The 26,518-nt window shown below is 44.4% G+C and overlaps 1 protein-coding gene across 1 annotated transcript; it reads left to right on the top strand.

Moving 5' to 3' along the window:
- The first annotated feature begins 804 nt into the window (after window positions 1–804).
- Window positions 805–26,173, top strand: rassf5 (Ras association domain family member 5). Its single transcript, XM_085158738.1, has 6 exons — window positions 805–1,752; window positions 14,081–14,208; window positions 22,985–23,098; window positions 24,039–24,372; window positions 24,460–24,575; window positions 24,696–26,173. The coding sequence occupies exons 1-6, from the start codon at window positions 984–986 to the stop codon at window positions 24,837–24,839; spliced, it is 1,605 nt and encodes a 534-aa protein (XP_085014864.1). The 5' UTR covers window positions 805–983; the 3' UTR covers window positions 24,840–26,173.
- The last annotated feature ends 345 nt before the right edge of the window (window positions 26,174–26,518 follow it).

Below are 26,518 nucleotides of genomic sequence, written 5' to 3'. Positions count from 1 at the left end.
CTTGCAGTACTGAGTCAGAACCTTTCATTTTGCCCCTGACAAATCCCCTTCATGCAAAATAATACTAAAAATAATAGTGAAACTGAACAGAGTCGACAACAAAAAACTCAAAACAGAAATCAAATCATTTGAAAATACTTAGAATCGAAAGCCCCCATTAGAAATAAACACACATAATCACAAAAAGTGATTTTGTCCATAATTTAAGAATTTAAACCTTAAATATAAAAGGGATTTGACACAAGATGAAAATATTTACCTGAAGGGTCAAAGGTGAACTAAATTGGTGGTAATAATCTTTGGTGTAAATTCAAAGTCTACATATCTAATCGTCTTCCGTAACATATATCTGGACTCACAGCATAAACAGAACTTGACTGGATGGCGGAAGCATACAATCTCGAGGTGGTAACTCCACTTTAAAAAAATAAATAAATTGAGGTAAACATGTGGCATGTCAAATATCTTGGCCTTTAATTTGCTGTCCCATTAAAAACAAAAAACACCAAAACAAAACAAAAAACCCACTTGAAACGTACTGTTTAAGTAAGAGACCTAATTTATCATTTTTAAGCTATTCGTTTCATTATACATCCAGTCTATTTCTCTGCATATCCCTGAACTGTGATTCTTTAAGAATGCATTTTCTGGTTTCAAGAGATTGTTGCTTTCCCTTCATTTACAGTAAGTGGCCGGGTGGAAACAAATTTCACTGACTCGTCATCAAGTTCAATATCACCCAGTGAAGTGGGCTGGTTAGCGTGCTAAAACGTTAAACAGAAATTCATGCGCGCTACTATCCCTCGTGTCTTTGGGGAAGCGCGCTCGCGCTTTAAAAGTGTCGTGTCCCTTGCGTCACTACTACAGGCGTGACACGGCGGGGAGAGCTGAGTTTACAGTCAGGGCACGGAGTGAAAACACGCACACTGAGACCCCTCAAACAGACGAACACACGCGCTTACAGGAGGGGGTTTGACAGGATAATGGCGTCTGTGAGTGTGGTGGGGCAGCAGCCGGGTCCGCAGTTCTTCGGGCAGCTCGGTGGCAGGAAGAAAACCACCCTGCCGAGGAAAAAGTCCTGGGAGATGTTCAGGAGAAGCTCAGGGAGCGGGGAGGAAGATGTGTCTGTCACTGCTGGAGGAGACACAGGGACGGTGGTGAGAGGAGGAATGATGCCCGGTGAAGGATGCGGGGCTCCGTCCGCCCATTCTGCGCCACGTAGCCCGGAGCAGCAGCGGGACAGCGGCGCGAGCACCGCCGCTGGGGCACGGCAAAGTCACAACGGGTACATCACCGGCGACTGCAGCAGCAACAGCTACATGGACTGTCACGCCAAGCACACCGCCCGCGGAGGTCGGAGGAGCTCCTCGCTGAAGGGACCGGGCACTAATGTCATACCGAGCGAATCGCCGGCGAGTGGACATAAAAGATTGCACCGGCATCGGAGCGCGACGCAAGCAGACTCTGTGAACGGAGACGGCGGACGTCAGAGCATCTCCTTGCGGCATTCAGCGCCAGGGAAAAGCGGCGGTCTTCCACTGGAGCGGGTTACGCAGGGCAGAACCGGAGTAGTGAAGCTGGCTCGTCCCGAACCTCACCGCATGGAGGCCTGGTCCATCTTCTCTCAGGGGACGGACCCCCGGGTGAAGACGGAAAGGGGTGAAGGACACCGTTTCGAGGCCAATCCCGTTAAGCAGGACTGGTGTGACGCGTGTAGCCGGCAGGTCACTGTGGAGGCACTCAAATGTCAAAGTAAGTAGTTAAAGCAGGCTACTGCAAGTGAGTTGCTTTTTTTTCTTTCCCGTGGAAATGAGTGATTAAAGGCGTATGTGGTGCCACGCCACACACTCGGTGTATACCTGCTTCATTCACTTGTGTGATTACTGTTTCATTTCCCCACACGAGACAGACTGCGCACGTGAATGCAGAGTGTTTTGAATTAGAGATCCGCGTCTTGTTCCTGCAGCGCAGTTTTTATGAAGGGCACGTTGTAGCTGGGTGCCAAACCATAGCCGTGGTTGTGTGTTTGTACACACACACACACACACACACACACACACACACACACACACACACACACACACACACACACACACACACACACACACACACAGACAAACACACAAAGATTGTGCATGTGCCTTTGTGAGTGACTCGGAGTGACAGGGAAGGACATTTCCAAAGATTTTTTCACCACAGGCAGCCAAAATCCTTCCACGGAAAGAGCATTATCTAGTTCTGCAGCTGTGCCTCCCAGAGTTCCCACTTTGCTACCAGACTTAGAGAAAGAGGGCGAGATGGAATCCACAGTGGTGTACTGGTGAAATCCTGAGTAGTGGAAATGTCTGCTCAGACACATTTAATGGGGACAATTAAATTAATTAATTAGTGAAGCTGGCTCGTCCCGAACCTCACCGCATGGAGGCCTGGTCCATCTTCTCTCAGGGGACGGACCCCCGGGTGAAGACGGAAAGGGGTGAAGGACACCGTTTCGAGGCCAATCCCGTTAAGCAGGACTGGTGTGACGCGTGTAGCCGGCAGGTCACTGTGGAGGCACTCAAATGTCAAAGTAAGTAGTTAAAGCAGGCTACTGCAAGTGAGTTGCTTTTTTTTCTTTCCCGTGGAAATGAGTGATTAAAGGCGTATGTGGTGCCACGCCACACACTCGGTGTATACCTGCTTCATTCACTTGTGTGATTACTGTTTCATTTCCCCACACGAGACAGACTGCGCACGTGAATGCAGAGTGTTTTGAATTAGAGATCCGCGTCTTGTTCCTGCAGCGCAGTTTTTATGAAGGGCACGTTGTAGCTGGGTGCCAAACCATAGCCGTGGTTGTGTGTTTGTACACACACACACACACACACACACACACACACACACACACACACACACACACACACACACACACACACACACAGACAAACACACAAAGATTGTGCATGTGCCTTTGTGAGTGACTCGGAGTGACAGGGAAGGACATTTCCAAAGATTTTTTCACCACAGGCAGCCAAAATCCTTCCACGGAAAGAGCATTATCTAGTTCTGCAGCTGTGCCTCCCAGAGTTCCCACTTTGCTACCAGACTTAGAGAAAGAGGGCGAGATGGAATCCACAGTGGTGTACTGGTGAAATCCTGAGTAGTGGAAATGTCTGCTCAGACACATTTAATGGGGACAATATATTAAATACATCAGTCTGATGCTGTGGGATGTGAGAATGTGTTCAGAGACAGAAAGCAGCATCTGATGATGCCACTCCTAACATATCTGCATGGCTCTGTCACAGACAGTTTGGACTAGAACTCAACCTGAGGTACCTTTGAGCTTCTCTGCACACCTACTGCACATGCGTTCATCCTCTATGTGTGTGTGTGTGTGTTTGAGTGTATGCGGCTGCTGAGCAGGCATTGTGTCAGCAGTAGTTTGTCATGGGGAGGTTGGAGCTGCAGAGTAGTGTGAGATAAGGTGGGCTAAAGGATGATTGGAAAGGGAGGGATAATGAATGAAGCAGGTTAAAAACCAAACAAACAAACAGTGAAACAAAACCAGGAGGAAATGAAAGAGAAAAATAAAGGATGGCATGTGGTTGCAAACAGTGGGTGATGGTAAGTGACGGGAATCAGGAGAGACAAAGAGCTAAGAGCAGAGAGTGCACAAGAGAGAGGGATGGAGGAAAAAGAGCGCAAGTTTGCCCGGCACTGCGGAGCTGTCTGATTTAGTGTGCTATCAGCAAGAGCTCACTGAGGCAAGAGCAGAAAGATTACTGGAGCATATATACCCACATACCCACAGAAACATTCACACACACAAAACACACACAGTTTCTTTACATCTCAAAAACTTCATTAACTTTTTCACTCCCCTTCACAATTACTCTCTTCATGGATAAAACCAATTAGTTGTACATCTGCTCTCTTTTATCAGAAGACATCAGAGGTGAATGCGGTGAACAGCCGTGAAGTTCAGCAGGCCAAATGTAGGCATTTTAAGGTATTTTTGCAGTGGAAGAAATGCAGCCGTGACTGCCAAAATAGAAACGGCATGCACGCACCCCGCTCCCTGCAAATGACAGGGAGTGAGAGACAGGAGGCCCTGCAACCATAAACAACCATCATTCTCCATCTTTGTCTGGTTGCCTCACTCGCTCGGTCTTCCTTTAATTTATCACCCTCACTCTTGTCTGTGTTTGCTTTGTTGCATACGAAGCCCAAACAGCTGTGCAGCGTGCACCCCTGGGACAGTTGTGGCCTTGCTCTGCACTGGAATCTGTCAATCTCCCAAGAGTTCCCAGTCTTCTAGTCTGCTGCTCTGTTGGTGTACAGGCCTTTGACTTTCTTCTGCTGCCTTTCTTCTGTGTTTTCTTTATCTTTATTGCTCCTCCTGGGTGATGGATGAGAATGTGATTTGTGGTAAAGCTTAAAGACTTTACTCACATATATGAGCCATATGTGACATCAGGCTTCAGTGGAGCACGACATATGAAAGCATAAAGACCAACACAGATTCTGATGACGGTGACAGTCAGGACATTTATGAGCTGCTTTACTGGCGCTAGTCTGTCCCATTAAGACACCCCCCCCCCCCACACACACACACACACACACACACCGTTGAGCCCCTGTTCTTCCATTTGGTATCTTAAAATTTCAAAGCTCATTGTCATATAGGCAGAAAACATGCACACAGTTTATGTTGTGGGCCACATACGGCCCACTTTGATCTTAAGTGGGCCGTAAAGATGTTTAACTAAACATTAAACCCTTAAAATATCTTACGATAAGAAAAAGAAGTATAATTTTAACAGCATGTCTCAGTTTTTTATCTGATAAATGTTGAAAACTTTACTGATATTTCCATAGATGGTGATTAAAAAGGAACATTTCTGTCACTTAATTTTTTAATTATTATTACTTAATTCCTTTGGTTTAGCATGACTGGCCATGGAAGAGTTTTTTATCACCAGGAAAAGCTGAAAAACAGTCAAATGTCCAAAAATGTATGCACTGCTTCTTTTTCTTTGGCTGACTCTGGTCCCTAGGCCTTATGTTTGACACCGCTGCACTACACATACTATTACAACTTGTTATAAAATGCTAATTTAAACACACTAAAAAGAAATGAGTGTGTAGCAGATACATACATAAATCTATACACTATACCAGGGAGGAGGAGGGGTAGGGCACTCCCACTAATCTCAGCTCTGAGTGTCTCCAGCCCTGGGATTATCTCTCCAGAGTGGAATCACTGGGATTACAAACAGACAGGATCAGACGTCAGATTAATATTTAATTAAAGCTTTCAGAGAAGCGTGCTGTTGTGGCATTTGTACACTGATATGCTGGATCTGGTCATCTATAAGACATGTGGCACTGTCTGTATTTACACTGTTTCTTCCTAAATGCTATTTTAACCTCCTTGGAGTTAATCCCTGAGCGTAACATCCAGGCAGCAGATGAACAATTCGCAATTTAATGTAGATGTAAGCTGATTTATAAGTGTCAAATGCAGCATAGCATGCTTTGGGATTTGTTAAATTTGTTATCTGGGGCCATTATATGCTGTATAAGAGGGCTATGAGAGCCTCAGAGGAGGAAACATGACTACTGACAATTGCAAGGATGCCCTTAAATGTCCTTATGTTTCTCTGTACATTCAGTTAAATAAACAGTTTGAAGGGATAGAAACGAAACATTTCAAAGAGAAATCAGAAGGAAATGAAAAGAAAACTGTCAGAGTTAGCATTTTTCCTCATTGGTTATGTTGTCCCAGCACAGTATAATGTGCAATAATAGAGAAAAAGAACAAAAAAACCCTGAAATGCCCCAAAGTTTTGAAGCAACAACCAGAGAATCTGAAACCTCATTTTACTTAACTTCTAGATTACTCAAGTAATTCAACTATTTTAGATCAATATGTTTTTCAGAGATTTTTCACGGTGGCCATGTTTGCATGAACTTGTACTTCGACCACCGTTTGTGAGCTTTGCTATCGGTTATTCTGCGTGTCTCTGCTTCTCATGTCAGAGGTTTGTTTGACAAGGTGAGCACCTGAGAGGTCAGTGATCCTCAAATTTATGACAACAGCAAAAGCATTCATGAACAAGTGTGTGAGCCCACACACGTCTCTGAATTTGTCTAACAGGAAGCCTGTGTAAGTGTACACACATACACACACTTTTCACCTCGGGGCATACCCCCTGTCTGTCCAGGGACTGTATTATTTCCCCGAACTCCATCCTTATCCTACCTCTTCCTGTGGTCCACACAGTACAGGCCTTGTCTCAGGAACTGCTTTCCTTTGGCCTTTTTCACCACTGAAGAAGAAAACATGGGAGGAGGGTTGTGTTAAATGGTTCATAACCTTCTTGTCCCTGCATACCGCTGCTGCGCTCTGCCAGCACTGAGCTGAGCTGAATATAGTATGAATAAGACTTCATCCAAAGCATTCCTTTGGAGCTCATGTGTCTAAAGTTGAAATCAAGTTGAGTCTGAGTACAAAGCTGCTTTGAGTATTGAACAGAGCTTGATTGAATGCCTATATTATAATCTGTTTATTTTTAATGTCGTTTCAGTGAGGCTTTATGCATCAGGGTGATTAATATGTTTAGCTGTAATAGAAGCAGAAATGTAGGACATGAAGGGTTTTGTTGTATTTTTGCCTCACTTTGCATTGCCACTCTGCTGTATGTATATGGGGGGTTCAAGCAGCCTATATTTAGGTTGCCCTTGGTGGATATTGATAGCAGGACTGAGGTGGTTGGAGCAGTAAGGACCAATGAAAACATTCTCAAGAACCTGTTAGGTGAGGTCGATTCGGGGGATTTTAGACTTTAGCAACACACATTACATCACAGGTTAAAAAACAAACAAACAATCAAAAAAACAAAAACAGGCACATCAGTGGGAAAAAGCAGTGAGAATAGAAGAAAATCCTTGTAATGTAATGGATTTGTGTGAGAATGGTGAGCATCTCTTTCCTTTGTACTGCTCATTTCTGTAAGTGGGGCAGGACGAGAACTCTCAGGAGCTTTCACTCTTTCTCTTTCACCGTGCATATTAAGAAGCAACGGACTGCGTGTCACAGCGACCCACACAAACTCACACGCACACAAGGCGAAGCATATCCTTCACACTGACAAGATTCAGTATGTCACTGTTGAGGGGTTAGACAGCATGGCTGACTCACTTCCTCTTCGCTGGGATGTGGATTTCAAACCGAGGAGACAGAAAAGTGGGGAACGGCGCTGGGAGCGTCTGCAGTGATGCCTGTGACGTCTGAAGATGTCATCAGATACTGAATGAAGTGAGGAAAGTCAGCCACTGATGGGACAGAAAGACTCCTGTTGCTATAAAGAGAGGAGAGAGAGAGGCTCAGAGAAGCTAGGTCAGTGGTTGCATTTGGGGGTCTCTGTCTCTTTAAGCTGGCCGTTCTTCACTGCGGAGTGTGTGGGTGCTGCAGCAGAGACAGACAGAGGGAGAGACGAAGAGAGGATGAGAGCAGCGGTGAGAGAAGCAGCAGGACGACAGAGGAACAAGTTGTACCGCAGAGATTTGGGGCTCGTGTCCTCACGCTGAGGGGTGAAGACGACTGTTTTCAGGGGTAGACCCAAGGAGGACAGTGTAGGGCAAGAAGAGGGGGTTGAGCACTGGGGAGGGTGTGAGAAGTACAGGTGGAGGGGTGGCAGAGCGTGTGGAGAGGGGGCTGTTTATTCGGAGCGTGGCACCGGTGGCAGAGTGGCTGCGCTGGGATGGCAGAGGGGGGCAGTGGGGGGGCTGGCGCTGGTGCAGTCCTCAGAGAGAGAGGGGTGGCCAGCGGCAGGACAGGAGGTCCTCCAGCGAGGGTTACGCACACAGGACTGTCCCTGCCGGATGGTGCCACCATGTTCCATCCATGGCACAGATAGCACCTCCCGTCCCAGGGCAGGAGGAGGTGAAGGGGGAGGCAGCGGCTGGAGTTGGGGCTGGGGGAGCCGAGCGCGTTAGGGTGGGCAGGACATTTCTCGGCCAGGTTTCACTGTGTCTGGAGGAGGTGACGGGTGAATCGGAAGGGGAGGCCGGAAGCGCCTGCTTCGGTCAGGTGTCACGGCGGCTGGGCCGGCTGCTGAAGAGGCTGCCCAAGTCTCGTTCCTGGAGCGACAGCTTGCGAATCCTCCGACGATCATCCTCCAATGGATCTCTGCTTAACACCTCAGGTATGGAGATGATCAAGATGACCGCAGAGTGTGTACAAGTTGTGAAACCTGGAAACGTGGGCAATGGGGCGTTGATTAGTTAGGGTCAGTGCTCTGGACAAGGGGAAAGATGATGAGTAGACGGGTTGAGCTGGGTTGGCCTCAGAGGTCGGCCATGGGCCAAAATATTTGTGTATTGTGCGCACCGAGCCATCTGTCTTTGAAATGGGCCGGTAAGCTATGTTAGTCTTTGTCAGTACCCCTAACGGGTCATCTACCCCCTGTGTGCTTTTGTGTACAGCACACAGTATGTAGAGTTTATTCTTAACCTGCACATTTTCAGTCTGCCTGGAAAAACCTCTGTAAGTCAATTATCATATTGACTTTCATATTTGTAGCAGAAATTTGAGATTAAAGTGAGCCTGCCTGAGGCTGCATGCCATTGATTTTTCCCATGTTTTCTCCAAATAGAGGACTAATGTAGCATCAGCACAAAGTGTGAATGGGTTAAAATAAAAGAGGCAGGGAGTGAAATGGTTGGGTGCTGCAGAATCATTGATTCAGCCAGGGAGTGACAGCAGCTGCTTAAACCCCCACCACCACTAAAAAACAAAGAAAACTTCAGCTTATTGTGTGAATGTGTGTGCACATCTTTTGGGGGAAGGTGTAGGAGCGCCCTCCTGTGTGAGCCTGATAAGAGGCTAACTAAACATGACTCAAGGAGCAGGTCATCATTGCACCACCTGAGTAACGTCATGCTGCGGCCTCAAAAGCTTTAGAAACACCATCAGTAGTACAAGCTGCCGCAGACAGATAGCAGCTATTTTTGGATGGTGTTTCCTCTAAGGAAACCCAATTCATCCTTTTAAGAATGAACCTGTCCAATTTGGATTCCTCTGTTCTGTCTTCTACTGCATCTTTAGTCTATATTTGTCTGCCAAAGAGTCTTATAAATGGTGGAGGATGCCCGGGGCGTCTTCTTAGATGCTGTAACCTGCTGAGAATATAATAACTGACCTGAAACAAAAGACACAGTTACATAATTATATCAGGGGAGGCTTTTGACAGTTCTTCCTGCCAACACGGGGCTATAATTTAGCGCTACTGCATATTTACAGAAATAACTAGAAAAGGGGCACTCTGTCAGTTTAAAACCATGTCGTCAGGGCTCAGTCTGTGTATCCGTAGCCCATCAGAGGTTGTGCTCAGAAGCCAAATGGAGGCCATTCCATTAACCATAAAGTACTTTTTAAGCATTAGCACATAGAACATGAAAAAAAAGAAACTGCACAACATATAAAACACCATATAGCTACGAAAATGTGTCAAATTTATTGCGCTGCTATAAAATCTTCCTGTTCTCTCAGTCTAAGTACAAGTAGTATCAAATCTCCTCATTGAGTCAAGCTATTAGTGGCTTATTAAGGCTTCTGTCGTGCACATTTTAAAAGTTTTGCCTCACTGGAACGCAGTTTACTATGCTGGACGTTCTTCTATTGAGGTTTGAGAGTCATTTGTGAATTAGAAACTGGGAAATATTAGCACCATAGAATGATGGGAAAACTCTCAAAGTCTGCTTGCTTGTTCAGTTGTCAGCACATAACCTCAGAATGAAGCTTTACATTCGTGACAACAGATGGGGACATGTGTTAAGCAGCCTCAAATAAACGCTATATGGACATACTGTACAGTCAGTCTGCTTTACCGTAACTGTATTTCATTTAGCATGTAGTATTGATCCATCCATCCATTTATGACCGCACTTCAGATGGACTCATTTAGTAAATAGTAGGGTGATGGTTAGGTTGGGATCCATAACTTTTTACGGAAATTTTGCTTATTTGACATTTATGGGGCCAACATGCAGGTATGGACTTCATATTTTTTAAAAATGTGCTTTTTTTTTTTATCGTGCAGCCTGTCGTCATTCCAAAACATTCACTAACGATGTAATCATTACCCACAAAAATATTCAGCTGTATTTATTTACAGCTCACAGCACAGACTAAAAAAACAAACAAAAATAAAGCCCACTTCCTGTCTTGTTTGTTTTGCTTATTCTCAGAGCATCTGTAACCTCGCAGATGGGAGTTTTGCGAGAGGAGAAGACAGACTCTGCCACGATGAAGATTAAAAATGTCAGAACGAAATATGAAATGACTGTTTACACAAATAAAAACAGATGTCAAGGGGGTAAGAGGGTCAGATTAAATTCAGATTTGGGATTAGATTCGATCTGTTCATGTCCGATGTGGCAGCATATGGAGGGGTCGTTTGAGTTATGAATAAGGCAGAGATGGAGACAAGTATAAAAACGGAACGGTAATATTTTTATTCACTAATGTGCCGAGAGATGAAGAACAACTACGCAGTAGGAGAACATGGATAACTGCTTCAAATCAGCTATGATGGGATCAGACTAGCTAAAGGCCCCCCAAAGACCCCCAAAGCTACTCTAAATCCTACAGAGCTCCCTTCAGGTTCATTAGTGTGTTAATATCCTCGCCCCTTTTTTATCGCTACCTAACCCCTGTGTAACCCCTTCATCCTCAGCCAGACAAGGCTGGCTGAGGAAACTACCTTCAATAGTAGTTTCTACCTACAATATGCCCCCCCCCCCCCCCCCCCCCCCCCACTCGTTTCTATCTGGAACCATACAGACATCCTCCATAACCAAAGACTCACTGATAATCTGTGTTTATACCCACGCCTGTCTCTCCCACACCCACCATGTCGCAGAAAAAACAACCACAACTGCCCACATGCCCTATCTGCCGATTCTTGGCATAGTCAGATTTTTTTGATTGCGCACAGGAACGTCTCACAGTACTTCAACTGAAACTAAACGGGGAAGAAAACCCCCCCAGAAAGAATGAAAACAAACAAAACAGCCTCATCCTCCTCTGAGATCAGAATTTACTTCACAAATCAGAGCTCGTCCTCCTTCTGCTCACAGCGGCTGTTGTCGACCCAAGCTCAACTGGTATATCCACGGTGACACTTAACACCAGAGCCCTTCTTCACGTTGAAATAGCACAGAAATAGCGCAGAAGGAAGCTAGGCTGATGACAGTGTACTTTGCTACATTCTCAGGAAAGTTTCTGAATATCATGTACCTGCTCTGCATTCTCTGCCAGCAAAGTGTCTCCACCTCATCCCCATTTAATCAGAAGTATTTTACAGGGGAAAAACAACAATTCAAATCCTGAACCCTGTAATGATGGGAAAGAAAGCACCAAAAAAAAGCCCTATAGCTTTAGAAGAGTCCAATGTGGACAGTGGTTGAAGTTTTTTTGTTGTTGTTTTTGAAAGGTAGTTTCCAGCCTAATTTCACATAAAGATATGGAAGTAAAATGGCATTTCCTGTAAATATCTCCTACTGCAAAAATCTAAAACTCCAGCAGGGTGGAATCTATTTAAGATTGAGGAACTTCTCCACTGATTGGACGGTGTAAGAGTGTACTGTACTTTCCAGAATAGAAAGTGGAAAGCCCCTTTTGCAAGTCCCAGCGAGGAGCTCGGGGCTGGTGGGGTCAATTTTATTCGACTGCAATTACTTAGAAAACTCACACAAGAAAACTGCTTACTCTTCTCCTACTTACTCTTTCTGTTCTGCCTGTGCGTACGTCAGTACGCCTGCATGACCTTCAGAAACCCTCTGGTTCACTGGATCTGCTGCTGCTCTTTTTTCCACCTGCTCATTAGCACTCATCTGAAGGAGTCGCATGTAATACCAGGCCTGCATGCACCAGCATGCCAGCAGACGCTCAAACATTTACCCTGAACATACAAGAAAAACCTGAGCTCAAACAATTCAAAAGAATGGGATAAGGAAGGTGCTGAAACCTGTACAGGAGCACTTCTGTGAATTTTCAAAATACTCCAAAACACTGAAATGCCATTTCCATTCTTTTTTTGTTTATGTGCGAGGCAGAGGTATGCTATCAGCGTGGGAATAACGTGAAGTTTAGGTGAATAACGTCTTGCTGACAGCGGTGTATCATGTAGGTGTTGAGCAGGGAAAGACGTTCCACCCTTACAGTGTGGCTCTTAACTTTTGCAGTTACTTATCAGAGAAAAGGGTGGGGTCCGTCTTTAAATTGTCACCCAACCAAACACCAGCAGTGGTTTTTCTGTGTAAGCGTAGCCAAATGCAGAGGAAAAAAGGCACAGCGTGCCAGCCAGAGTGTGGATGGAGGGAGTGAATGAAGAAAAGCAGGGCAGGAAAGGAGTTTCTCCTTTTCCTTCCCTTGCGTGCTTCCTTTCTATCTCTCTTTCTCTGCAATGACCTCTAAAGTGTCACGAGCAGAGCATCCCCTATCTGAACTCTCCTCTCGCTTCAACACATCCCTCCTGCCGGTGAGGCACTGACGTAGAGCTACAGACACACACCAGCAGTTTAGAGGTCACTGCAGAGAGGCATCTCAATCTGAAGTGACTTCTAAACTGTCACGGGAAAACTTTTTTCCCCACGTAGCCCGGCTTTAAAAAGCAAGCCCACCATTATCCAGTGTCTTTAATGCCCACATAGACCTTTCTGGGTTTTTTTTAATCAGTAGCGGATAATAATGTGAAACTGCTAGCTAATTTTCCAATAAGAAAAGCTCCACACACAACTTTGTAATTAAAGCCCTTCTCTTTAACAGTGGTCATTAATTCAATTCAATTTCAATTCAATTTTATTTATATAGCGCCAAATCACAACAAAAGTGGCCTCAAGGCGCTTCATTAAGAAGCTTGTTACTATGGTTACTGATGCTGAGTGTGAGAGACGTAGTGATACCCCCCTCCTCTTTCCTCCCTCCCTCCTCTAAGAACAGCAGACAGAAAAACAACATGCAGGGCTCAGCCTGGCTTACTCATTCAGCTCTAGCTGCAGCAGAGGTGTAACAGAAAACAACACATGCTGATTTGAGGTTTGATCTCGCGGAGCGCATGAAGTATAGCCCACTGTGTGTCCTTTATGAAGTTTTAAGCTCAAAAACCATGAAAGGCGTTTGACTCAGAGCTTCCACAAAATACACTTCTCTCTTTGTCCGTGCAGCTCTATAATAGTAATCTTTTTTCTTTTTTTTTCTATCCTCGTGCATGGATTATCTCACCAGCGGAGGAGAGGTGAGATCTGAAGCTGCGCGTTGCAATGGGGAAAGTCTCTGACCACAATAAAGTCAGCAGGGCATAAATAAGCAGACGCTGACATACACAGAACCACCTAGAAATTAAAGAACAACGATGGACTATTTGGGGACATTTTAGGGGGGGGGGGGGGGTGTAGTTGAATCTATTCTTTTCTAGCTGGGCGGTCGATGGGAGTTGACCAATGGCAGCATTGCACCATTTGTTCCCTTTAAATGGAGTAAGCCCATCAGTTATTGCGGTGCATTACAACTGTGTTACATTATGCGTTTGATTTTTAATGAATGTGACATGTTCATTATTGACTGACTAATGTAGTTCCACTGGAGGGGAATTTACTTCTCTGAGCAGTAATATTATGACAGCCAATCGATTAGATTTCACCGGGCCATAAACTAGTCAGTATCAGGTAAAGTTGCTTGATTAGAGCACATGTTCAGGTATCAATGCCTCCAGTTTTCCCGAATCACTACACACATGCATATAATCTCTTAGCAGTTTAACACCGTATAAGCTGTGAGTCTGCCCTTAGCCACTAGATGGAGCCAGATTTCTGTGCAAATGGATCTTTTGCACGATTTCGCCTTTGATTAAGTCAGAACTGGGTCTCATTTATAACTTACATGCGACTAATCACCATTTCACACTTTCACAGGGGCCACATTATTAAATCACCACGTGATTAAATTCACTGCTGTTCCCCCTCGGTTCTGCGCCTCTGTTCTTGTCTCTGACTGGAGTGTTTTGTTTTTGTGTGTGTGTGTGATCAACAGACTGCAGCTACACATGTCACCTGGAGTGTAAAAGTAAAGTACAGATTGACTGCAACAAGAGGGACAGAGAGCCCGAGGAAGCACCTTCTCCCAGACGGCACAGCTCCTCCACAGGTTCTCAGTGCAGGGTAAGTATTTTAAAAGACATGACAGGAAATGGGTGCCATTTTTTTTTTTTTTTTGGGGGGGGGGGGGGGGGGGTACAGGGGAAGAGTAAGCACTTTGACGTGTGCAGCAGAGGTGTACGTGAGTCAGGGCTGGGTAATGGAAGAGTTCTTTCCTTCCGTGCCCACACTTTTACATAAACATCCTCCACTTTGACTGCATGCGGTCTCTCCTCCTTGGCTCTCCACTTATGAATGTATTTATGCACTCATTTGCTTTTTTTGGTCACAAAGTGTTCCCAGGACAAAATATGCTACGTCACATTAGCGTCTGCTCTCCCACTTTCATGACTTCTCTTGCCGCCCTCTCTCTCCCAGCTTTGGCTCTCCACCACCTCTCTCCAGCAGTGTAGAGGTTTGCTTCTGTATGTCCTAACTTTTGGATTGCTTAATGAGTTTATTAAGTGCTTTTTAGTTGCATTGACCACTCAAATGGCTTTATTCACACACCCATAAAGCACTTTATCTATCTGAATATACAGACAGGAGGAGCCGGAGAACCACTCACACTGCAATTAGTGGACATTCCTTGTCCACAGCACTAACTCTGTGTACAGGAACCTTATTTGTTGCTTGCTCTATATCAGAGTTTTTAGATGTTAAAGGAATATGTAATTTTTAGTATCCATGGATGATGGTAAGTCAGTAACCTATAAAAAGAAGAAATCAACAGTTTTAAACTTGAAATTCAAAAATCCTATTCTCCTACTGTACAAGTCCGGAGGCGTCCAAGTGATACAGTAGTTATGCAAAATCCATCCTCAAAATAGTGCCTCATTCACTCTTTGTGTAAGCACATGGTTGTGTTTAGGGACCTATAAGATCGTGAGTGTGCTGCTCTTGGCATGCCATCCACAGTCACCCACGCAATGTGGTCCATCCACACACGCACGGACACACAGATATCAGGCACAAGAGTACTCTGGCTAACCAAGCAGGCCTGCAGCAAAATGTTGGCAGCTCCTCTTATGTCCCGAGGTCATCTAGAGAGTGTGAGCAAATGCATAGAGAGTAATACAATCAAAACAGCGTGCACAGAATTGGAGCAAAGTGTGTTTGTCGTTCGATCCAATAGCACCACTTGTTCTTTATTAGTTTCAATCAAAATCTCTAGTGGAACATAAATGCCACAGTCCCAGTTGTTTCCTTCAGTTTTTAGTTGTTTCTGGTGTCATTTTGTTTCCGTGCATCATGTTTAGCATCAGTTTCCTTGTTTCAGCGTGTTTGTTATTTATTTGTCTTTCAGTTATTTCCTGTTTTACTTTGAAGGTTTATTTTCTCATGTGTGGTGTTGTTTTATGTACTTCCTGTTTTTGTTGCTTTCCTTTCTTTGTGATTGTCTGCTCGCCTTTCATTAGTTTTATATTTATATGTGCTTTGTTTACTTCACCCGCTCCTTGTCCCTACCAGTGTCTCATTTTGCAGTTAACCCCAGAGGACAAAATCATTATGAATTTTTTTTTTTGGTCAAACTTTCCCAAGTGCTATTTTTAGTAGAGCAAGGGATTTTCATCACACCAGCTCCTATTTATACAAACACTAGTTTTCTTTAGAAATGATCAATTATTTCTATTTGGCAAAAGCAAAAGACATCAGTTTAGACTTGAGAAAAAGAATTGTTGTGCTCTGTGCTCATATAACAAGAGAGAGATATACAAAGTTGTCACAAAAAGTGTCAAGAACTGAAGAGAGCCACACAGTACAGAACGAGCCTGGCAGAGTTAGGAAGCAAAAGATTTCAAAGACTCTGGAAAGAAAACTAGTCAAAGATGTGTTTAAAGACCCCAGAACAAAATCAAAACTAAAATTCTCATAGGAGGGTTAATAGCCCTGTCTTCATCTGTTCATATGGACTTTGTGTTTCCCTTTGTTTGTGCTCAGTGCTTTTCCCCTGCATTCCTTGTGCTTCTTGTGCTCTTATTTTGGATTCTTGGTTTGCTGCTGTTTGGACTTTGTGTTTCTGTGTTTTTGTACTCGCCATTACCGGTTCCTGTCCTGTTTACTTCATCTGCCTTGGTGTCCTACATTCAGGTCATCTGTCCAGCTACACATGAACAAAAAAATAACGACAAAATTGCTTTTATGTATTTTACATTTTGGCCATTAGTGAGCATTAAAAGATTATGTCAGTTTTAGTGGCATATGAACTTAGTGACTGGTGTGCTTCAAACAAAGCCTCTTGAATGGCTAGAGGAGAGATGACACTTTGTTTCCTGCAGCCCCCTTTTTTTCCATTGCTCTGTTTTATAACTGTAACCATGTGTGTGTGGTTAGTACGAGTCCTTTTTGTGTGTACATCAGCAGAAATTGATCGCCTTTTGCCCCATATGGACGGAGACTGCTGCAGCCACACAAAGGATCATCACACTGACCAGGTTTCATCGACTTGAGACCAGTAGTGTGTGTGTTGTTCTAGTTTGTGTGCAGCACCCCCTGCTAGCACTCTTCTCCTATACTGATTACGCTGATGGAAGCGAGGAGCAGAGCTGCAGGTTATCAGTCATCAGCTGACTTAAACCTGATGAAAAACACCCCAGTAAACGGCTGACACACTGTTGATGCATGCCACAGTTCTCCCAAAGCTTATTGTGTGATTTTAAAATCTTGCTACATGCACTGAAGAAGCCGACAGACAGATGGGCACATCAATCTCAGCAGCAGCAAGCGTCGGCTGCTTTTTGGCAAGGGGGTCGCTGGCAGAGTTAGAGGGCAGGTTGTAGGGTCGCTCTGAGGTTAGGGGTCATGGTAATCTCTATGCTAACAGCCATCATTCTTCATTTTCTTTCTCTCTCTGTGGGCATCATAAGCCTATCCCCTCATCACCAAAACAGCAATGATTATGCACCTTTTTGTTGTAGTACTGTGTCTGTCCCTGCCTGTGTTTCGGTGCTGACAAATTAAGAGTCGGGATGGTTCTACATAAAAGTGACATTTACGGCGGTTATGATGGTTTCCAGTCAACCGTTGCACGCTGCACCCGAATATCAGCTGCAGGGCAGCCATCTTGCCCGGCTTCTGTGCTGCTTCCTGTTTGTGCTTGTGTTTTGTATGTCATACAGAAGCTACGGGCCTTCATATCTCTCACTCATCAGCATTTCTCTTTCTATTTACACATACCTCTCTCTTTCCCCTCTGTGAGAGGAAGTGGCCATGCTTTGCAGGGTGCAGTCGCTTACAGGAAGAGAGAGAGAGAGGGAGAGAGAGTGGAGGGAGAAGGGGGAGGGTGCTTGCAGACTGATAACACACTCAACCACAGATGGTTGAGCAAGGTTGCAAGAGAGTGAGGCGGTGAAGCTGGTGCAAAGACAGGCTGAGAAAAGAGGGAGAGGATAAGAAAGAGAGGAGCTGAGTGTGAGGATTCTGTCCTTTTTTTTGGTAACATTGTCAAAACGATGGGAAGGAGAGCAGAGAGGAGGTAGCAGGGGATCTGTGAGCATCTCGTTTCTGCAGTCGAGGAGCTCTGCTGCTGCTATTTACCCAAGACCCTGGGGACGGATGGATGCTTACACAAATAAATGCCAGCATAATTGACTTGGTTGTGCATGAGGGACTTTAGTTGGACTGTTATTCGCTCCTTCTCAGTGGGTCTTCACAGAGACACAGAGCAGGATCAAAGCAGGATGTGGTGTTGCTTGCATGCATGCCTTAACGAGTGTGTGTTTGTGGGCATAACAGGTGCTCTCAGGTGAGCGAGCTTAACTTGAAACCAGTCTGTAAGCTGACTCCATCACTCCGCCGCGTGCCTACGTTTGTGCGTGCGTGCATGTGAGGTAGTTACAAGCTTTGCGTAAAAGTGTCTGTATGTCTAGCTGAGAATACTCAGGTGCACATACAGAATGGCCTGTTTGTGACTCTCACACACACTCACACGCATGACAGGAGGAAGTGACACGTCTGTTGCTCGCTCTTGCATTTCCTGGTCGTCTCTCCGGTAGCACCCAAAGTGCCGAATCGAAGCCGAGTTCACCTGTTTCGCCCTCGCAGGTGGGATCTAAACCCTCTGGATGCATCAGCACAGGAGCGCAGACTATTTCTGGATGAGTAAAGGGCAGTTGTACGCGTGTAGACTCTGACTGTGGCCAAGCGTCACTTCGAGACAACCCATCTCTTCCTCGAGCTGCCAACACGCTACTCTGGTGCTTTTCTGGTGCCAGAGGCTGTCCTCGGACCTCTCCATGACCGTCAACACAGTGCTGACCCCCTCCATGACCAGCAGTAACAGCATGAGCAGTGGGTACTGCAGCCTGGATGACGAGAGCGAGGACTTCACTTTCTTCACAGCCAAGACCTCGTTCTTCCGCAAGCCTAGGCAAACAACTAAGGTACAGAATCAGGAGTACAGTCAACCTGATAATTGAAATTTTAATATCAGAGCAAGCTCAGTCGGTGCGCCAATCATGCCGGCAAACAAACTCTACTGCACTTTTTCTATATTTAAAAAAAACGAAACTTTTATCCAAAAAGGAGAAGTTAGGAGAGGAAGCGGTGGCGTTTGTGCATGGTTAAGTAGGCCTCTAGGTGTGTGTGTGTGTGTGTGTGTGAGAAAGTAGGAAGGGGTTACTGTAATACAGCTGTATTGTTCAACGTTGATCTGTTGGCTTGTCAGGTTTGCTTGTTTTTAACCGACTGATTTCATGGAGGCTTCTTCTCTACAGTGTGTGGGAGTGGAGAGGTTTCCATAGAGGCAAAGCTGATACTTTTGCACGAGAGCAAGCCTGCGTGTGTGTGTGTGTGTGTGGGTAGATGTGTGTGTGTGTATACTGTTTAACTGCACTTTTCTAGTTACCATAGCAACCCATTGCTGGTTTTACTGGCAGTCTTCACACTTCCTGAGATTTAGTTTAGCTCTACTGTACATTCGGTGACCTGATTGTGTAACAAACCATAACCAAAGTATTTAAAGTAGTACTTGAAAGAAAAGCAGCGCTGTCAATACTATAGACAAAAAAGAGAAAAGAGACCCAGGAAGTGGGAGACGGCCTGACAAACCAACACAGACAGTTGGCGTTCATGTAAAACCTGCTCATCCCCCTTCTTTGCTGTTCTTGCCTTGTGCTGCCTTTGGTGTCTGACTTGAAGAAGGTATAATCTCTGAATAATTGACCAGCTGTGCTGTCAGGTTGTGGAGTTAGGGTTGCAGCCAGGCTCACACAGAAGGGTAAGGAGGCTGACCTGCCTGATCTGAGAGAACAGAAGCTGCCAGCTGATTGAGACTGATGACCCCGACGCCCTGTAACCAAGAAATATTATATGAATTATAATGTAGTAGCACTGTTAGCTAGACAACATGGTAGCTAGTCTACATACCCAATAGAAACTGGATTGTGTGCTTGCGTTAAATGCAGCCCTGTGGGGCAGTGCGTCTTTAAAGAGCAAAGTGCTCTGTTTATCCTCGTGTTTGAATATGGAAAAGGAGTATGCAAAGATCTGAGCTGCATCTTGTAAATAGAGACATTATCATAAGTTTTGTGCATAAGGAACTGAACTGAAGTGTCACTGTGCAGGCAAAGCTTACTCTATGATTGTGTTTGCATTTAAGTACACACACACATATTCATCCAAACAGTTGAATGGAGTTCATGTACTCTTTTATCTATGAATTATTTCCAGAGCTGAGCCTTTTGCTCCAGATTAGCCAGCCATCTTGAATGTGTGTGTGTGTGTGCGTGTGCGTGTGTGTGTGTGTGTGTGTGTGTGTGTGGCAGAGAAAGAGAGAGAACTGCTATGTGCCGTTCTCTGGTATAGTTCAAATAAATGAGTTATAACACTGATATTCACCCGGAAACCTGTAACCTTTTATTCAGAAATAGACCGTGTTATGCTAATAAAACAAGAATATTGTGTCTATTACTTCCTCCTACATTATCTTAGCCAATAGAAACTTGGCTAATATGATCCAAACACATCAACCTGTCGTGAAATCTCTCACTTCCTTCAGTGTACAACCAAGTGTTACTGTGTCACGTAGCTTGCCTTATTAGCCACCTAGCTACCTGTGGGGCCCAGTCCAGAGCATCAAGTGATGCTAAATCCAAACCAGCTGAATCAACTGTAGCTCTCGTGTTAGTCATTGCACAGATGATTGTTGCTTGCACTCAAACATACAACATATTAAAAACTGAGCTACAATCCTGCTCTAAATTAGCATCGCAGTGAGACCACGAACAACAACCGTAGATATCTGCAGTTTCAGTCATCATAAAAAAATGCAATAAGTTGTGGTAGTAAATCTATTTTGATGCTGGTGCTTAGGTTTGTGTGTGTTTGTTGTGTGAGTGCACACTCGTGCACAGACCTGCACTGCTGGCAGTGATGGCACACACACAGCGCTCTGTGGGCTGTGAAATAGAATCAGCTTGCAGTTCTCCTTGACACTTGACCCAGTAAAGACAGCACTCTGAAACAAACTGCTGACAGTTTGTGTGTGCATAGGTCCATGTGTGTATTTTATGTATGTGATTGCATGTGACCATCGCACACTGTTCAAAATGTTTGTATTTTTGTGAAAACGCCCATCACTCGTCATGTTGTCGGTCTTACAAGTTTGAATTAAAAAGGTCGTCAGGTGATACACACAGACAGGTGTGATACATGATTTCATATCGACTACACTCCCGTGATATTTCAAGCAGTCGTAAAACCTCTTGTCCAGCTTCACAAGAGTGAGAGCATCAACACTTATCTGCGTCACCTTGGAGGGACTGTCTCAGTGTCTGTGTATGTGAGAGACTCTTATGTAACAGTCAGAGATGTTTTATCTATGTTTTTCAAGCTTTTTAGATACACAGTACCTTTAGATGCATTCAGCAACAAATTCAGCTAAGAACAAATTTGAGTTGCTTCAGGTTTGCCTCAAGCGCCCTCCCCAACACTGTGAAGCTCAATCAAGTAGCATAATAAAAGCTGTGTATGTGGTAAAAGTGTGGTATCTAAATTATGAAAACAGGAGCGTTTAAAAACCAACATGGCAACAAGAGCTGATTGTTTCATATGAGACTGAGACAGTATAATCAGATAACTTATTATATGTATGCATTAGATGATGGAAGTGTGCTTGCACATTGGCTAAGAGACTTTCAAGCACTTACAGTCTAAAGATATCTAACTATCTAATGTAGTGAAACACTTAGCTCCGGAGCCAATAATCTACAGTGCAAGTCCATCAAATGTGTTATCCTGGAATGTCTCTGCAGACTCTGTGCGCCTCTGCGACCTGGTCACAGTCAGGGCTTTTGCCGACCTCACAGGAACGAAAACTGTACTATTGTCCGGCTCTATTGTCCTCTGATCACTCTCGCTGGTATGCAGACAGGCAGGGCAGGGCACTGCTTCTGATACATTTATAAACTCACATACAAACGCAGGAATTCCTGCGAGGTTCTTTGCATTTTGTTGCTTTCCACTGCACGGAATTCTCGATACGAGTCCGCTCCTCCGTATCCCTCAGATTCCTTTCCTAACCTTGGATTGCACAATGTGCTCTTTATTTTATTTATGTTTTTATGAATGCAGCTGGGTCAGTAAACTCAGTGGCTTTTTATGGGTCTTGTGAGATGCAGAACAGAAGGCTTCAAATTCCCTCATGACAGAGATGCTTACATTCATGATCCAGATATGAGGCAAAAACACTCGTATTTGGGTCCTAATTAGTAAAACATTTTATTCTCAAAGGCCACCTTCATTCTGCTGCACTGCTGCAACTTTGGCATTTTTACATAATTGTGGGACTATAATTGGGCAGAGTCTGGTAGCGCAATAAGAAGAGCAACAAAAAGAATAAGCAGTGCAGCGTTTCCCCTGCCAGATGCCCAGTTTTAGCCAGAATGGGTCCTTTTATTTGTGTTGTTTGTTACCATAAGGGTGCACTTATTGCATTTCCATTGAAAAAAAGAAACGGTGACTTCATCTTCAACCTGAGGACTTCCCTCCAGAAACCATAGCTGCATCACATTTTCTCTCTCTCTCACACACACAAAGACACATAAGCTCTCTCTCCCACCTCCCCGGAAAATGCAAACGAACAAGTAGAAGGGAGGAAATTTACAAAAAAAAAGCTATTGTGAGATAGAGAAGATGCATCCCACTGTACTAAAAATAACCTAGTCAAACTCTGTGTTGCTAAGGCTGGCTCAGCAGCCGCTTTTTCATCACTCCTTACCCCTTCTTTCGCTGCCTCCCACTCTTTGACTCCCCCTCGTCTCCTTTCGTTGCATCCTTCCTTTCTCTCTCTCTCGTTCTCATCCTTATTCACAAAGGGAAATGAGTAAGAGGGAGGCAAAGCTGTCAATATTCTTGCGCTGAGATGCTGAATGCACGATTAGCTCCATTCACAACATTTCCTGTCCCCGTGCAGAGCTGCAGGCTAGTTTAACTATGCTTTAGCGCGTATTCAAAGCCCATCAGCTGCAGTCAGAGTCAGCTTTTTCTGTGTGAGGATGGCAAAGATGGAGGGCTGGGTAGTGTCAAGAGAGACCACCCTGCAGGAACTGGCCTAGATTCTCTTTAGTCTTATTTGTGAGCCAAGCATGACACCCACTAGGTCTGAAAGTCTGTGTGGCAGGTGAAAGGGTTTTTCCTGATTGTGGTTCATCTTTCTTCAGAAAGTTGAGCAAAGACTATTAGACCGTTTTTGTTTTTCTGGATAGATTGAAGTGGCACCATCTGCTGGTTAAAGATAAAACATTCCTGCTGCTTGCGACAGTGGTGCAGTGCTGATAATAATTTTTTCTTTGCCTCACAGCAGAATGCAGCAAAGGAAGAAGAGAAGGGAGCGACAAAAGACCTATCAGTGGAAGAAGTGCGGGCCAGGATTGAAGCGTATAACGCTCAAGTCACAGAAAATGGAATGAAATTGGTGAGGGTTTTGTTTTTTAAACAAATTTGTAGGTGGTGTAAATTTGTAAATTTGCACTATTCAGTCTCAAAGTCACAATGAAACCTTATTATTTTAGCTTCCCTTTTTTCATAAATGCACACATATTAAAACCAACCAAACAAATCTGGATGTGGTGTAGAAAATAAAATATTAAATTAGGAATAGTATTACGGATAGGCTCCAGCGCCCCCCGCGACCCTGAAAAGGAGAAGCGGAAGCGAATGGATGGATGGATGGATAGTATTTCGGAATACTTAGTTTGATCAAATAAAGTAACACACTTTTATATATGTAGCTTTTAACTGTTAAAAACAAAAACAAAACAGAAAGTACGGGAATGATTTGAAAAACACAAAAGAGATGATAAAAATTGCTTCCCTGTCGGAAGCCTTGATTTAACTTAGCTTACAGGTGCAAACAGCTGGGACCATTCAAAGTTCATTTTGGTCTGCAACATCACAAGAATAACAACGCACCAGGAAGTGGCTGCTGCCGGCAAGAAACATTTTTCTCATGAACTATGCAAACAAGATTAAACATGTTAGAGTGCTTTCGGGTGGTGGTTGGTGTTTTTTTTGTTGTTTGTTTTTTGACAGGCCTGTTAATTTTCATGCTGAACTACAGTAGGCCTTTCATAAGTAACTGCTCTGTCATGTTTTTCCACTTATATTCGAAAAAAAATTTCATAACTGTAACTAAAGATTCATTTTTTAAAACTTGTACCTTTTGTTAAGTTCAGAAAAAAACATGTCTTTCACATTTTCCTAATTTCCATGTTTCACTGCATTAACCTGTCTATAAATTGAAAGATCTTAAACCACCACAAGTTTGGTGGACATTAGATCCTAAACGGCATCATTAGGCTGCATTTTGTTACTTTGCACACATTAATGCACAACCTTTCCCTCTCTTGCTGTAGGCTTCAGACGGCTCATACACAGGCTTCATTAAAGTTCACTTGAGGCTCAATCGACCAGTCACCGTCCATGGCGTGGACCCGTCAGCCTCAGAGGGTGCGTCCAAGCAGGCCAGCGACCGCCTCCAAGCTCCGCCGAAGGAGCAGGAAGCTACAGACTCTGAGCATTCAGAGAAGAGAACGTCCTTCTATCTACCAAGCGACAGTGTGAAGCAGCTCCACATCAGCTCTCAAACCACTACAGGAGAGGTCATCAAGGGCTTGCTGAAGAAGTTCATGGTGTTGGACGATCCACGCAAGTTTGCGTTGTACAGGCAGACGCACCGCGACGGACAGGGTGAGGACAACACATGTGCAGCCGCTGGCTCGCGTGGTTTCCAGAAAAGTAACTGGTGATATCAACGCTATGTTTTTCTTTTTGCAGACCTCTTCCAGAAGCTTCCTCTCTCTGACCACCCTCTTCTTCTAAGGTTGATTGCGGGACCAGATCCAGAGCAGCTCAGCTTTGTGCTTAAGGAAAATGAGACCGGAGAAGTAGAGGTGAGAAGGCACAGAAACATGCATAAGTTTATTACTAAGCTGCAAATGTTAAGTAAGAAGGTAAGTGCCTCCAGAAGTGTTATAAATCTGCTCCTTCTCTTTTCCCTCTTAATCCCGCAGTGGCATGCATTCTCTGTCCCCGAGCTTCAAAACTTCCTGGTCATCCTTCAGAAAGAGGAGGCGGAGCGCATTAGAGCAGTGGAGCAAAAATACACTGTTTACCGAAAGAAACTACAGCAGGCCCTTCAACAACATACCCCCTGACCCACGTCACACATAACGTCATGGCTTTAACCCAGGGAGAGACTGACCCTTTGAACTCCGACACCTTTGAGATCTATTCACAGAGCGGAGCCTGAACTAAACTTTTCTTGGAGCTTCTTGGAGGTTACATAGCCTTTCTCAGGACGCATATGAGCCCCTCCCACCGCCACCACAACCCCCCATACGTCGCCTCCTTGTGAAGGGGATCGGGAGTCGAAAGCGCTGTAAAAAGCTACAGAGTGTGTGTTGTCTTCTATCTGATGGGACAAATAGTGCCAAGGACGCTTGCACACACACACATACACACAGAAAGATCTGTACTGTAACTCAACTCGAGTTGAGACTGATAGATTTGAATAAGTGGTGTTTGTAAAGATTCCCTCTTCTTCTGCTACCGCTGCTGCTGCTGCTACTGCAAGTGTTACTTATGCATGAGTCTGAGCTCATCTTCCCTGCACATAGACTTAGGATTAGAACAGTAGGCATGATTATATTATTATTATTTTTTCTGCATCATGCAGGGATGGAAGGACAATCATACTGTGTTGTTCCTGGAAATGATATATCAGTTATCAGCAGATGTGCTATTTTATCTCTCTGGAGTTCTAAGGGAGGTATTTAGGGTGGGAGTTGAAGTACTGGGAACCCGTGCTTCTCCTTAGAAAATGTTTTCTTAAGGAGTTTCGCAATGTCAGAACAGGTACAAGAAAACGAGATCCATTCTGGGCTTTTTCTCAGGGAGCATGAATTGGGAACAGAGAAAAGCTAAAGGAGGAAAAAGATAGCCCTGTTCCACGTAGAACAAGCTCGTTTTAGCCTCTGCTTATCTGTTCTTATTTGCTAAATTCAGTCGGTGCTTCTTCAGCCACACCCAGTTAGCACCCATCTCCATGCTCCTGCAAAACATACACATAATCCAGACATGTTCCAAGATGATAACTGTCATATAATTTCCATTTCCCCTCTCACTTTAATCGCAATCAAACTTGCATGAATTCCACTTGCAAACTGCATGAACCCCACCTGCGGAGAAAAGCCTGCCGAGGGAGGTGTACCACAAACCTTTATGGACACACTTTATGTACGCTGATGGAGTTGTATATTAAATGTTACAGGACTTTGATGCCAAAGCTTAGAGGGGGCACATCTGCCGAGAGTGATTAAAGCGATTACAGACAAAAGTTTGTTGAATTAAAGGTGGTGTATGTGAGGAAAAACGGATTCTGTTTTGCACATTTACAGTAGACGCAGGTTAATGATGGTCCACACATCTGGGGCTGGGCATGCATTTAGGTTTTCTTGAATCTACCTGCCTTCCAACCTAAAAAAAAAGAGAGGAAATAATAATATATAAAATTCATGAACATGGCTATGATGTACCAATGATGTGTTTGCAATGCATATGAATTATGTAGACACTGGAAAAAGAGTGACAAGGTTTAACTTAACTGTTAAAATGAACATTTTTAGGTATCATTCCTACTGGTTGGTTTGTGTGTGTGTGCGTCTGTGTGCGCGTGTGTCTGCACTCTCATTTAGGGCAGTGAGGATAATGTGAATAGTGTTTTTAAAATGAGTGTGTCTGTCAACAGCGCTCCATCATTGGGCCTCACTTACAAAGATGTGCATTTAGTGCACGTATAATGTAACGGATCCTAACTGCACATTAGCTGGCTGCT

Source organism: Neolamprologus multifasciatus, chromosome 5 (genome assembly GCF_963576455.1).
Source record: "Neolamprologus multifasciatus chromosome 5, fNeoMul1.2, whole genome shotgun sequence".
NCBI lineage: Eukaryota > Metazoa > Chordata > Actinopteri > Cichliformes > Cichlidae > Neolamprologus > Neolamprologus multifasciatus.
This window is presented reverse-complemented; position numbering and strand designations above follow the sequence as displayed.